This window comes from Strix aluco, chromosome 1 (genome assembly GCF_031877795.1).
Source record: "Strix aluco isolate bStrAlu1 chromosome 1, bStrAlu1.hap1, whole genome shotgun sequence".
In the NCBI taxonomy this organism is placed as follows: Eukaryota; Metazoa; Chordata; class Aves; order Strigiformes; family Strigidae; genus Strix; species Strix aluco.
The window spans coordinates 104,864,909-104,879,289 of record NC_133931.1 but is presented as its reverse complement, the minus strand read 5'-3'; the positions used below and the strand labels follow the sequence as shown (position 1 = coordinate 104,879,289).

The 14,381-nt window shown below is 42.4% G+C and overlaps 1 protein-coding gene across 3 annotated transcripts in view; it reads left to right on the top strand.

Annotated features, from left to right (window-relative positions):
* Nucleotides 1–781: 781 nt before the first annotated feature.
* The window catches only part of TGFBR1 (transforming growth factor beta receptor 1), a 34,843-nt gene continuing 21,243 nt past the window's right edge, over nt 782–14,381 (top strand). For 2 of the 3 annotated variants that reach the window (XR_012623896.1, XM_074830032.1), the window contains exons 1-3: nt 782–934; nt 7,805–8,056; nt 8,472–8,714. Coding sequence is in view for 2 of the 3 variants with exons in the window: in XM_074830032.1 (XP_074686133.1) it covers nt 856–934; nt 7,805–8,056; nt 8,472–8,714 (574 nt within the window). In the remaining variant the exon portion in view is untranslated. Of the gene's footprint in view, nt 935–3,250; nt 3,267–7,804; nt 8,057–8,471; nt 8,715–14,381 lie in introns of those variants that run through there. The other variant, XM_074830039.1, reaches the window with a different exon arrangement.

Here is a 14,381-nt window from a genome sequence, read left to right as displayed (position 1 = left end):
CCTGAGGTGCTTCTCCCTCAGGTGTCACCTCTACGGCCGGCCCGGCAGCCCGCCTGAGGGAGCAGCGAGAGGCCTCGGCGTGCTTCTCCGGCTCCCACCCGCACAGACTGCACAGAGGAGGAATTTCTCTGGGGCTTGTCCTCGTCCCCCGAGGCAACCCGAAGGCCGCCTAACTCCTCCCGCACCTCCCTGCAGCGGCCCCGCACCTCGCAGCCAGCGAGTCCGGGCGGCGAGGAGGGCCGGCCAGGACGGTCCTGCCCGCCTCGGCCGGGTCGCTCTCCCCCGCCGCGCTGGGCGCCGGCTCGCCCGCTCCGGAGAGAAGCTACGGCGCCTGCCGGCAGCGCCCGGGGCTGCGTGCGCAGGGACTGCGCCTCCCGCCACCCGAGCGCCGAGCCCAGCCGCGCCGCGGGGCCGCCGTCGCCGTCGCCGTCCTCGGCCCCGCCAGCCCCGCGGCGAGGCACCGCCCTCCAGCCGCCAATCACGGCCCCGCCCCACCCCTCGGCCGCGCCGGTTGCGCCCTCCAGACGCCTGTTGTTGTTGGGGCTCTCGGCAGCTGCCGGGGGGCGGGGCGGGGCGGGGCGGGGCGGGAGCGGAGCGGGGGAGCAGCGGCCAATCGGGCGGCGCCGCCGCGTCAGTGCCGTTAGCGGCAGGAGCGAGCCGGGAGGTGCAGGCGGCGCGAGCGTCGCTCTGTTTCTCTCTCTCTCTCTCTCTCTCTCGGGCGGGAGGGGGAGGGGCGGGGCGGGGACTGGAGTGGGGGGGGCGGGTGGGGGGTGTCGGGTCGCGGCGCGAGGCGGAATCCTGGCGCGCGGACGCGCGCGCGCGCGCGCCCTGGCTGCACGGTGTCGGGACCGGACCATGGCGGTAGCGGCCAGTCGGCGGCCCTGGGCCCTGCTGTGCCTGGCGGTGGCCGCGCTGCGCTTCCCCGGGGCGGTCGGTGAGTGCCCGCGCGTCGGGGGGAAAGGCGGGAGGGCAGGGAGCGGGTGAGGTGGTGCCTGGGGCGGGGGGAGGAGAGCGGCGGGGGGCTGCGGGTCCCCGTCGGTTCCTTTCAACAACATGGCGGAGGGGCCGGCTGGGGCGGAGTCGCCTTCCTCCCCCCCACCCTCCCCGGTGTCCGAGCCTGGCGGAGCCCGGGGACCGCTCGTCCCTTTGTTGGCTGAGCGCAGCGGCGGCTTCGCGGGGCGGGCGTGGGGGGGCGGCGGCGGCGGCGGCTCGCCCGTGGCGGGGGGGGGGTGGCCGAGGGGCGGGCGCGGTACCGGCCGCGGCCCCCCTTGACGCCCGCCGTGCCCCCTCGGAGTAAGTGCCGGGGGTGGCGTCCGCCTGCGGCAACTTTCCCGCGCCCCCGTGAGCCCGCCGGCCCCTGCCCCCGTGGGCTGTGGCCGTCGCTTCCCTTCCCACGCGGGCGCGAGTGGCCGTGGCCCGCGAAGGCAACTTGGTTATCGGTGGCGGAGCGGCCTCCCCCCCCCCCCCCCCCCTCCGGGGGCGTCCCGGTCCCGCACCGGGGCAAAGCCGCGTGCCGTGCCGCAGCTCTGGAGAGCGCGCACGCCGTGCCCCGGGGGAGGCGAGGCGAGCGGCGCCGGCTGGTGTAGGTAGGGACGTGTTGAGTGCTCCGCGTCGCGAAGGTAAAAGACTCCCCAGACTCCCACGTCAGATGCTTTAGCTCCGTGACACGCCACGTTGCGGTGCGCTGGCTGCGCCTGTTCCGCAGGCGGGCGTCGAGGTGGTGGTGTGGGTCGGGGAGCTCCCGAACAGCTCCGCGGGGCGCGCTGAGGGGCCGGCCCGCGCCGAAGGAAGGTCGGGGGGCAACGGTGGACGGTAAAACGGCCGCCTGTGCCTCTGCGCTCTTGGAAGAGAGATGTGCTATCAGAGCTGTGCTCGTGCACGAAACGGGAGTTCTTAATAGCATTCAGAAATGCAAGAAAGGTATTTTTCTTTTTTTTTTAAAAAAAAAAAAGCCTATTTTGTTCTTCGGTTAGCAGTTTGGGCTGTGTGTCCTAATGGGGTATGCAGATGTTACAGACACCCTACTCTAATTGGTTTAGGTTTCAGTTGCATCTGTAGCAAGGTAGATGATGATGACAGATACGCAAAATGTGCGTTTTATAATCAGTCCCCTTCCTAAAATCTTCTGTTGGTGGATTGTATGTTGCTTTGGGTTTTAAAGAGGAAGTGGAGAAGCACCACGACTTTCTTCAGTTACAGCTATAAGACATCCCTGGATCTGGATTTTTACCATGCTGCTCATAATTCAATCTAAGATGGTACTTGTGCTGTAAAGAAAATATTACTTAAACATAGCTTGCTATACTAAATTGCTGTCTTAATTGCCCATATTCTTATTGAAGAAGATAGAGAATCTGTGGAAACAGTTAAATAAGCTTAAGTTACCCATGGTGGTTCTTGTGTTCTTGAAAAGGTGCAGCAGGCTTTAGTAATTTAAAGCTTTCTTATGTAACACTCAATTTAGATGCTGAAGGAAATTTTACCTTGATTTGAGCTTTGAACTTTTCCCTTTTAATGCCTCTGATCAATCAAAAACAAAAGTTTAAGGAGGGAAGTGGTGGTGTGTTCCTTTTTTTTTAAAAGAAGATAAATCCTTCCTATCCGGGGGAGTAGATGGGGATCCAGTGTTCTTGATCCAGGACTCAGAGGTACTGTTAAAGGGGTTCATTTTGTCTGAACACTGTGGATTAAGTTGACGAAGTGCAAGGTATGATTTGGCTACCGTTACTTAGTATTCTTATCGTGAGTTGGCAAAGTTTGGCATTTTCTGATTGCTTCTGATGCTGCTCTTCTGCAGTATACTAGTGTTACTGCGCGAATGAATCGTCTAGTGATACGGTTTATACGGAGATCGGGCATGTAATGAATCACAGCAGCTAGCTGAACAGTAGAACAGCCCTGATTTGTAAGAGAGAGTCTGAAATTTAGGTCTGTTTGGTGGTGGTTGTTGTTTGGATTTTTTTTAACTGTGTGCGCCATAGTCTTTGGTCTCTCCAGAATTCTGGAGAGTCATCTCTTGGAACTCTTGAATTCACACTGTTGCTCCTAATTACAGATACAGATGGAAATCTGATTGGTATGCTGAAATAGAGTCAATAGTACAAATTAATGAGATCTTTATTCTTTCTGTTTTCATAATGTTAGTAAAATTATAATTTAGGCTCTTAACTTTAACTTTCTTTTGTTTTTCTAAAGCATACTCTTCTATGAAGGATACCAGAAACAGATTTTTAATGTACCTTGCTGTAAGAGACATGAACGTATCTGTGAGTAGCTTTATGGATGAGATGCAAAAAAACTGATAGTGCCGTTTGGCACCTGCACTATGGAGAATATAACACTGCTTTATTGAAGCCAGGATTTTTCACAAGACTTTATCATTACTTGCAAGTTAAGGATAGTGCCTTAATAAAGTAGCTTGTCTGTTTTCTTGAGCGCATCACTTTGGTTGCCAAAACCTGCTGTTTTCAGTGGAAGTTTTACTTAGCAAAGATGGATGAAATGTACATGAAAGTTGTCCTGAAAACTTGATATCCAGTGCTGTTACTTTACAACAGATTTGGTGAGAAGAATGAGTTAGTGAAGGTCATGAAGTATTGTGGTTAAAAAAAAAAATTTACCCATGTCCCAGGTATTGTGACACCTAAACATTTTTGTATCTTGAGCTGGAAGAGTTCAGAGATGAGTCAGGTGTATTGTTTAAGGGAGTTGTCTGAGTAACAGAAAGGTGCTGTCAGCTGCCTATTCTCTCTTATGCTTTCTTCTGGCAAATTTTATTGGATAGGGAAAAAACCTACCAGTAAACACTACAGCCCTCCGCAAAATCTATTACCATCTCTTGCACATCATAGCCATGCTTCTTCATACCTTGAAACTCTACATCTTGTGGAACCAAGAGTCCTGATAGTTCTTCTGAAGTTCTACTTTCTGGCAAAATTTTTGTTTCAAAAGTTGTATTTTCTGTGGGAGAAGAGTTGCAATGTCACAAGAGAAGGATATGGAGTTTCTTCTTCAGCATAATGCTGTCTGAGACTACTTGTCTTTTAATTATATATCTTTGTTTTACAAATTTAGAAATTAATACAAGTATTAATAATATAAAATAGTTAATTACTGATAATGAGATGTGGGTTTGGGGTTTTTTTTAGAGCACCTCACAAGTTTTAGCTGCTGTAGTACCCTTTGTTAGCATCCTTTGAAAGACAGTATTTCAACATATGATTTCCAAAGAAAAATTCTTTGGCTGAAGATGGTGTTCTATGCTAAACTGTCTGGCTGAAGTAGTTCTGCAGGGTGTTAGCAAATACTGTATAGTGATTCATAGGGTTTTATGCAATTCTAAAAATAAAGGCTTTGTGAAAATTTTCTCACTTCAGAAGGACAACAGATACAAAAAAGACTGTTTCAATAGGTACCTAATGGTACGGACTTCTAAAAGTTAAGCGGATAGGGTGTACTTAATTATCTGTTCACGTTTTGTATCTAGTATTAATATCTGAGCTCTTGGGAACCAGCTTATTTTAAGTCTTGTCAAGCTGTGTAGTTTCAGTGTCTCATTTATGTTGCCAGCTTGCTTTACCCTCACTGTGGGCTTTCCAGGCTGCAACACCCATGGAAGAAAGACTTCTTAAAGGGAATACACAACTGTCAAACTTGAGAGTCTGAGCATGAGAAATTGCCTAAGTAATTGTATTCAACACAAGAGGTTAATCTATTATTGAGTCAGGTTGAGATATGAGAAGTACGCTGTTGGTAACTTTTGTGACATGATAATGTCATAATGCACACACACACTTCTGTAACTGTGTTGTCTCACTGTTTTCTGTTATGGTAGTCAGTCGCGTAAAGCAGGAATGATTAGAATGGCCATGGCGCAGTGAGGAGATGCAATAGAGAAGGCACTAAATTACTAATTTTTGTTCTTGGCTTTGTCACAGGACAATATCGGAGTTGTCATTCTCTCATCACATACTGTTATCACCCATTCTAGAAACGTATGTATTCATTTAAGTGAACCTGGAGACCTGGCTGGTTTCTGTCTGAGTTTTTAAAATTACTGTGATGTTTCTCTGAGAAGAACACAGACTACTTGGAGACAAAGCAAAAGTTTGTATCTCCAAGAGGACAACAGTATGATTTTTTTTTTTTTCTCTGAGATCAGTTGTAAGTGAAAACACATCCTTATGGGAATGAAGTGATTTAACTAAAGTTGGTCACTGACATCTCATACCACTGATGTTAAGTCTCACCCACAATGTGTTCGTATAGTCATAGTCTTTGTTCTTTTAAACATAGATAGCTGGAGAGTGAGATATGGGCAAGGCTATTCTAAGTCTGTTTCCTCTCCTTCTGGTATGGATTGTTGCTGAAGATGCCGAATTAGTTTTCCTCTTAGTAAAATACGGAAATTCTACTGTTACCCACTTGAGTTGGAAGGCATGAAGATTTGTTAAGTGGTGAGAGTAGGAAAGGGGCTGAAGCAGTTTTAATGTGTTGGGGGTTTTTTAAGAGAATGTCCACTAGAGAGCAGCAAAAACCCGTATTCCTAGAAGCTTTGACTATTCAGCTGATGAGGCATTGTTTTCTGCTCTTAAGGGTGGGGAGAGTAGCTTCAGAAGGAAGTAGTGATTTATTTTTGCCGAGGAAACCATTCAGTTATGTGTGACAGTGTACCGTGTCTTGGCAGGAGACTAGAAAACAGTGGCATTAAAGTGGAACAAAAGTATAAATTGTATTAAATTGCACTCATTGGGAATTCTGTAGCAAAAGAGAGGTGGGAACAAAATGAATGAGGAAGGTAAGACACCAAATGCTTTATTTAGTCATAGTGGTATCAGCGTGTCTCTACAGCTTCACAAGATCAGGAAGATGAATAAGCATAACAAGGTTAACCCAAACCTCATTTTTCACTTCAAGTAACTTGGCCTGTGTACAGTGACTCAATGGAAATATATCTTACAGAGTATCTGTCTCTTAGTGTGGGCATTCAGATGCATGTGCAGTTATGATGAGCCAAGTGTATTATTTAAATAGAAAAAGAAAAGTCATGGATGAAGCCAGTGAGATAAAGGCCTGCTTGTTAAGCAAGTTAAAAGAAATATCAGTGTGTGAATATTTTAAGAAACTTTTAATGGTTTTAATGGGTTAAAAATAATTTGTTCAAGTGTAAATTGCCAAAGGCACACCAACAGGAATATAGCTGTTAAATGTTGTCATAGTTAACCTCTGAATAATAAGACTCCTTACTTCTCTGATGGTGTGGGTGGGACTAGGAAATTGCATCTTCAAAAAGCGGTACTGTTAAGAAGCTTTACCTTCACATGTACCAGTTCTCATTTCATATACATTCTAATTATTTTTTCTCCCTTTTTCTGACTGGTCGATGGGCTGGTGACTCTCTCTTGAAACATAGGTTATGTTTCTGTACTGGGTCCTAAGAACTTTATCTTTTCTGTAACAGTAAAGGATGAATGGCAATAATTTGTTTTGATTCAGAATCTTGGGGGAAGGAGGTGTTTTCAGAGAAAGGGGTACAACTTGGAGTTAAGACTTTGAGATGGAATATATATTTGAGATCAGATCACCATTTATTTACACCCATCTATCATTGGATATCATGGATTTAAAATCCAAGGCGATTCAGGTGGTTATTGTAAACTTTTGGAGTTTAAGTGGAACACCGAATTTCAGATTTTAGGGCAGCTTTTGCTTTGCTACCTATTAATCCTCACACCTTTGGTGTGAGATTTTGTATGTACCCTTTAAACAGACTTGGTCATGGCTCAGTGCATTTTTGTGTTTTGAGCACGAATGCTTAAGATTTTAAATTTGTCTAGATTTCTGTATTGTAATCTTCCTATATGCACATACGCAAGTTCTGTGCTACCTTTTGCTCTCCACAGATGAACAAGTGGAGTCAGAGTGTATTGGTATTTTTATTGTCACTACTGCACTGTTTTCTGACTGGCTTTGGCCCTGTAAATGCAGGAAGGAATGGAGAAAGAAGTTTGAAGTAGCGGTCTTTCTTCTCCAGGAACTTCTGCAATTTAAAGAACGAAACCTGATCATCTTGGACACAATTAGTCTGTCATTCCTGCTTTCCTCCCCATGCCCCCTCCTTCACTAGTGCAATTGATCGCTTTAGTAAACCAGGAACTTGAGTAATGTAAGGCAGTGTTTTCCTGTGGCTTCATAAATAACAAGTCTAAACCATATTCTGCTTGCGTGAAAGGGTATGTTCTCAGATCATTCAGGGTTTGTTTTTTAATGAGGATTAAGCCTTTATATGCCATTTCCTCAGCACAAAATTGAAGCCATCAACAAATGTATGAAGTATTAATCTTGGGTAGCCAGTAGCATCCCCTTTGTCACTTACTAAAGCTATACCCATGGTTATTGTGAAAAAATGGCATTATTTGTATTCAGTTTGAAAATAGCAGAACTGCATGCTATAGAGGATAGTGTTATTAAAAAGTCTAGATCTTTAGTGAGAGGAACTGTAATAGAACTTCTTTACCTGGAGGAATATCTAGGATTGCAGCCTTTCCTTTTAATACATAACTGTATAAGGAGATACGGCTTCAGCTTTAAATTTGACTTTTTCATCTGCTAATCTCCTAAATTTCTTTTTGTCCCACTAAAAAGCCTTGCAGTGTTGTTCTTTGGTATCACGGTTCTGTGTCTACGTAACCAAAAAGATTATAAGTCTCCTAGTGTTTTGAACTTGTATTTCTTTAGCCATTCAAGTTGTTTCTCAACTCAGAACATGTACCAATACTAACATTAATGTTTTCTCTCAATACAGCATTACAGTGTTACTGCCACCTCTGTACAAAAGACAACTTTACATGTGTGACAGATGGGCTGTGTTTTACCTCAGTAACACGAACTGCAGACAAAGTCATACACAATAGTATGTGTATAGCAGAAATTGATCTGATTCCCCGAGACAGGCCATTTGTTTGTGCCCCCTCCTCCAGAGATGGAGTCGTTACTTTGCCTCATTGCTGTGACAGAGACCACTGCAATAAAATAGAACTTCCAATTCCAACACCAGGTAAGGGTTTGGTCATATTTGATTTACTTTTTTTTTTTTAAACAGAAAATTATGTAAGAGTGGCAGTTTTAGTTTCAAAGTTGTAGGTGAATTTGAAGGCCTAAAGTGCACTTCAGATTCTGCAAATAGAGTTTCAAGAGATTTGGAACAAGAAACTTAATCTTCTGGGTAGGGACGTTAGGGCCAGTTTTGAAGACTTATATGTAAGTTAAATGGAAACTGTGAGTAAGCACATAGTTACTTTTGTCCTTTGTAATACTTATTTTGATTCTTGAAAAAGTCAGTGTGCAAAAGTTTTAACAAATAATTGAATCTTAACAGATAATTGAAACTGAAGTTCACTGTGAAATACAATAAATTTAGTTGCATAAAAAAAAAAAATAGTTTTATCATTTTCTTATCTTTTTCCTGTCAGGCCCTACTCCAGGAAAACCAGCTTCTAATCTGGGACCCGTGGAACTGGCTGCTGTCATTGCTGGACCTGTCTGCTTTGTCTGCATTTCACTAATGTTGATTCTATATCTTTGTCATAATCGTACTGTGATTCATCATCGTGTGCCAAGTGAAGAAGATCCCTCACTGGATCGCCCCTTTATATCAGAAGGAACTACTTTAAAGGATTTAATTTATGATATGACAACTTCAGGCTCTGGGTCAGGTAATGTCATGCTTCTAGTAGTGATTACTCTGTTTAAGAGCCTTGTAAGGCATCTTTTTTTTTAATATTGTCAAATTTGCTTAAACTTATAATTAACTGGAGAAGTGACTAGAAAAACTGCTCCCATGTAGATTCATTCAGTATCAGTGAAGATTCAGTATATGGAAATAAACATACTGAGTTGCTGATACAGTTCATCATTCTGAAGAGTACAGTCAGATATGCAGGGAATATCAGTCAGCTGTTCTAAAAGTTTTGTTTCCTCTATTAGTAAGGCTCAGTCATTTACCTTTTTGTTCTGCACCGCGTATCTAAACTACCAGTTTTGTGATTTTGAGATAATTTGTGAAGTTCTTTTCTTTAGCTTTAAACTGAAAATTCATTTATATCTCTAGCTATTGGTATATGAAGAATATTCTGAATTCCAAGTATGAGTTAGTATTTTAGCCAGTTCTTTCCTTACAGAAGATATTTTTTCAGCTGCAAATAGCCATTTCTATGTGTATAGAATGGATGAGGTATGCAGACCACATCTGAAGAATTTCTATCCCTTGATTTCATGAATTTTTGTTTTAATTCTGACATTAACAGGTGTTGCTCTGAGAACACGAGGCAGTAGTCTGTTTGCTGCATATAGTCCCTGCTATCATAGTCATGACATTGTTGCTTATAGGATTGTGGTGGTCTGTGTCACAGAAATATGGTTTAATAGGCATTGATAGGAGATGATATGTCAGATTAATCATTGTATAAATTAATTAATCTCTGGTCCATGTTAAGGAGTGAGACATCAGATTGTGTACTGCAACCTTGTATCGGCCTTCTACTATATAAAAAGTTTAAATAATTTAATACTGAAAATTATTCCTACTACTTGCAAATGTATGTGCTGAAACATCCGTGCCCTTTCAGAGTACTTTCTGCAAAGAAGTACTGGTGTTTCATTCTCAACTGCTGAATTCTTTAATTTCCCAGAATTGGAAAAAATTATAACAACAAAACCCAAGCATCTAGGTTGTGTTTCTTCCCCAAGGACAGTAACTGGTAAAACTGTTTAGAGTCCATTGCTCTATCAAGTAAAATCAGTGTAACTTGCTGAACACGTTTAGAATAGAGATCAGAATAAGTCATCTTTAGTCATATCTTCACTGAGGAAGGTGAGGTTGCACTGAGTGTGCAGGCAGTTACGTTTCAGTTGAAAAAGTTTTTGTTTGTACAAATAAGACTTGATCATGATAGGGCAAGTTGCTCTCTGGTTAAAACTGGAGCTTTAGTAGTTTGTGCTTATCTCAATTCTCTCATTTACTAACAGCAATAACTAAAATAAAGTGATTAATAGAACTTCCAATATATTGGGCTAGAACTTGATAAGTGTAAATGCTGGACTTACTCTCCAGTTAGATTCTTTCTCAGAGGGGTATACAGAAGTAAGAGACTTAGACAATACGAAGGAGTTGGAGATTTACATTTCTTGGAATGGGGGAAGCTATGATATATAATTTTTATACCTTTAGGAGCATAAAACTCTTAATTTCTGCCTTTAAGTTTTCCCTTGAAACTGTGTTTAGTCATACTTGTTTTAAAGTACTGTCTGGTTGATAGTCTCCTTCTAACTTCTGTAGATAATCATAGCACTTCTGCCACTTTCTACAGGGCTGCTTTCCCGCACTTCTTTAGGTCAGAAGTTGGGCCTATGTTGATTCAGACTTAGTTGTCAACTGGTCTTTCCATCTGTTATCAGAAATATTCCTTCATTTTCCTTCTGACCTTTCCCTGTGGTCCTTCTGACCCCCCTCTTCATGTTTGAAAACTCTGGAAGTACTCCTTCAAAATAAGCTCTTGAAAAGTGGGAAGTCCCAGTTAGAAGAAACTTAGGATGCTTCCTCCAGAGTAAATGGCTAGAAACTAGTGACTCTTCCCTTGCCTACTTGCAAATTACACTTTAAGTAAAAGCAGCATGCTGGGGAATTACTTAGTTTTCAGAGCTTTAGGACAGGCTGGTCTGGACTCCCAGAGCACCTGGCCTACTATAGTATTTGAGCATTGGCTACTGATGGCTGCATCAGAGGAAGAAAACCAACACATATGGTCAAATTTGACATACCCCTAAGGAAAGCTCTTTACTAATTTGTTTTTGTGCTTGAAAGACAAAGTCATGTTCCCTGTAAAACAAGACTGGATGTTTCCTTAGGAGTGATACTTTAATTGCGAATTCCATGTCGTTCAGCTGTTCGTGAGACAAGTATTAGCCTTATTTAGTGTTCTGTACTTTTTATGATGACAGTGGGATAGGTGCTTCAAGTACCTATTTTCTGTGCTGTTGGCAGTGTATATATTCGCAATGACTTGCATCACTTTGTCTCAGAATTAGTCAATTACTATATAAATTCACAGTGCCCTAGCTCTTGAACTGGCAATTTTCTTGTGTCCTGGAATATGCTTGCAGCAATTCAATCTCATTGAAATGTGTATTTTAATCCAGACTTTGGTACAGCACATTTAAAATTGAGAAGACTGTACATTTATGGAATAAATTGGGGGTGGGAAACAGGGTCACTGAAGGGAGAAAAGTCAGGGCTCCTAGTTAAAATAGTGCTTAACCTTTCAGAAACTGAACTGTGTGAAAGGGGTGCTGTTGGTGTGAGAGCCTGCAACAAACAATGGAAATGTACAGAACAGAAAAAATAATCTTGACCTAAGAGGCACTGCTAAGGAAGTGTTTATTCTGGTGATTTAAAGTACATGTTCTGCTCTTAAATTCATACTGAGGAACCAAAAGAGCTCTTAGTCAAATGAAAAGAATTTACCAGTTTTGTATTACAGTATTCTCTGAAGAGAAGCCTATAAAACAGAGAAGTGATCAAAACTCTAAAAATGAGCTTTCCACTCAGATAAAAAGGGAAGTAGGATTTATTTTCTGCAATGATGAATAATAGTAACCTGTTATTAATTATTCAGTCTTGACTTCTGTTAGTATTGCCCTGTTGTTCCATGACGAACAAGACCTGAAACAACTAGAGGCTTGGTGAAAGGAGTTGATGAAACATCTAAAATAGATCCTTCTGCTGAAGCCGCAGCTTCTAAGAGAAGGTTTTCAAAGTCTCTTGGAACTGAGAATGATTTTCAGATCATGATGCAAATCTCTAAATATCAACTACATATTGTATAAACAGATTGTGAGTTGTAGACTAACAGGTGGGCATCCCAAATGACAAAGTAACCTAGTTGCAAGAAAATAGGAAGAATTGTCTAAAGCAGAGGGGAGAAGCTTTGGTTATTATTGCTAGGTGACTTCAAGTAGGAATTCAGTGTTTAGAAATCCAAAGGGTCACAAAAATCAATGTAAAGTTGAGTCAGTTAAGTGAATGTAAAACTCCTTAAAAACGTATCTGCAGTTTATAGAAACTTGAAGGGAATGAGATTTTCCACAGTTCATGGGGCTGGATTTTTTTATTACTTTTCAGAAGTTGTCTTCCGGGCAGACACTTATGAACAAGAACAAAGTTCTAGAAGCTGCTTTTGTTGGCTGTCTTTAGTACTTTAGCACTTAATTCCTTAATTCCTGAATTATTCAAATCAGACACAAATTTCTTATGCATTGGACAGTCATTGGGCCAAACTAATCAGAGTCCACATAAGATATGGAAAAGCAAAAAAACCTCTTTGGTTAAACTCTCAGAAGGCTTGAGGATACTTTATGATGTATGAAGATGATGATGAAGGCTTCAGGGATAAATAGGATGACTGTGGCTGAATACAAGATGCCAAATGTTATGAGCAGCTGTTGAATTTAACGTGGGCTTGAATGTTTTCATCCTCCTGAATAGGAATCTGTCATCTTTCTTCATGCACAGTTAAAAGAAGCTGTACTCCAAGAGCTTGAAGTACAGTTGTGCCCAACGTGGATGTCAAAGGCTAACATAGCTATCTCCAGTGAGATGCTTTTCAGGCAGTCTGGTTTACAGTAATGCATTGCTCAAGTTCCTGGCAATACATGACTGTGTTTCGTTTTAGCAAAAAGAGGAGACTGCTCAGTTGCAACAGAAAGTCTGTAAGGAATTCTTATGGATGTAAGATAAATATGGATTCCAATCTCCTGGTTCTGTTCAGCAACAGTAGTAAGAGAAAGCACAGCTGCAAAAAAAAAAAAGTGAGTTAAATCTTGTATTGTAAAAATAAGTACAGGAGCAAGGTGGATAGATCACAGTTAGCAGGATTTTTATTGTATTATGGCATGTTAAGGTGACTGAGGGTTTGCAATGTGAAATTGTAATACTTTGTGCCTGAAAGGTTTAGAACTTCGTATCTGTTTAGAGGTTAGCTGATGTCCTTGGACATCATCTTTTTTTTGAACAAGAAGGGATGGCTATAAATGGTATAGCAAGTTAAGACCAGTGCATCTGAAACTGAAAATGTACAAATGGTTTTCTGAAACAGCTGTAGGAAAAAGAAAGTATTAGGCATATCACCCATTTCAAGTATACAAAATCACCTTGTATTTAACATTTGCTAGCAGATTTTTAGTAGTACATAAGTGCTAAGGAGGAAGCTTTCTCTGGCCAACAAAGTCAAATTTTAAATTTTCAGGGTTGAGTTTGGTCACATGGTTGTTCTAGTCTGGCCTCTTCTGCATTTCAAAAGTCTGTCCATAAAGAATGAAAGTTAGTCTTCACAGGTGAGCCTTTACAGTTTGGGCACGCAGCACAGTTGACCTGAGGACAGCTATTTCAGCAAAAAATTTAACTTTCTCAGTAGGAATTATTGCAGCATCTGACAATGAGTAAATCACTGGTATGGTGTCCATTTTTTCTCCTCCTTTCTTCATGTAGGTATGTTGTCAGCATAGATCATGCAGAAAATTCCTGTATGTCTGGAAGTCTTGAGGCACTCACCTGAACACTGCAGTGTTTTAATTTGCACTCCTCAGACTGAGGCATAAGCGTAGCAATGCTACTGACCTGATCAGATGTCCTTCTAATGCTGTTATTAGCAAAGAATGTCCAGAGATGGACAGGAGCTAGTTATCTGAGCTATTAGTTGGGATTTATCTTCTGTAGCATAAGGCAATACAGATGTTGTTCTGTCAGCTATTAGAACAGTGATTATGGGGTAATAGATTACTTTACAAAGCATTTAAGCGAAATAATCGTATAGCAAGAGAGCTTATTGTGAGCAGATAACCTGGCTGATGTATTCATCCTGCAGTGTAGTATCACCACAGGATTCTGTGATAAGCTTTGCAGTTACAACAGGAAAGATTTAAAATAAACAAAAGCCCACCCTGGTTGGGGGATGCCAGTGCTGCTTGTTTGTTATATAAACTTATTGAAGCATGTTATGAAGTGCTGTGAGTTGAAAGCACATAGATGTTCTGAAGCTGTAAAACCTTCATGAGTGTAAGCATTTTTCTCAAGTATAGTTACGGTGGGGTGCACAAGAATGGCCTGTAAAATGGGAAGCTTGCGTTACAAGGATGTTTTCCTGTTTTACAGTGGCTTGAGAGTACTAACAGGCTACTGGCATACTTGAGCCTTGAGTGTCAATTTTTGACAGTCGGTGTTGCTGATAAGCATGGTTTAACTTTAACTTAGAAAGGGACCGAGTCATATCTAGTGATAAGTAAATGAATCAGTAGCAAAAGTGCTCTTGGAACTGCTTTGCCAGGAG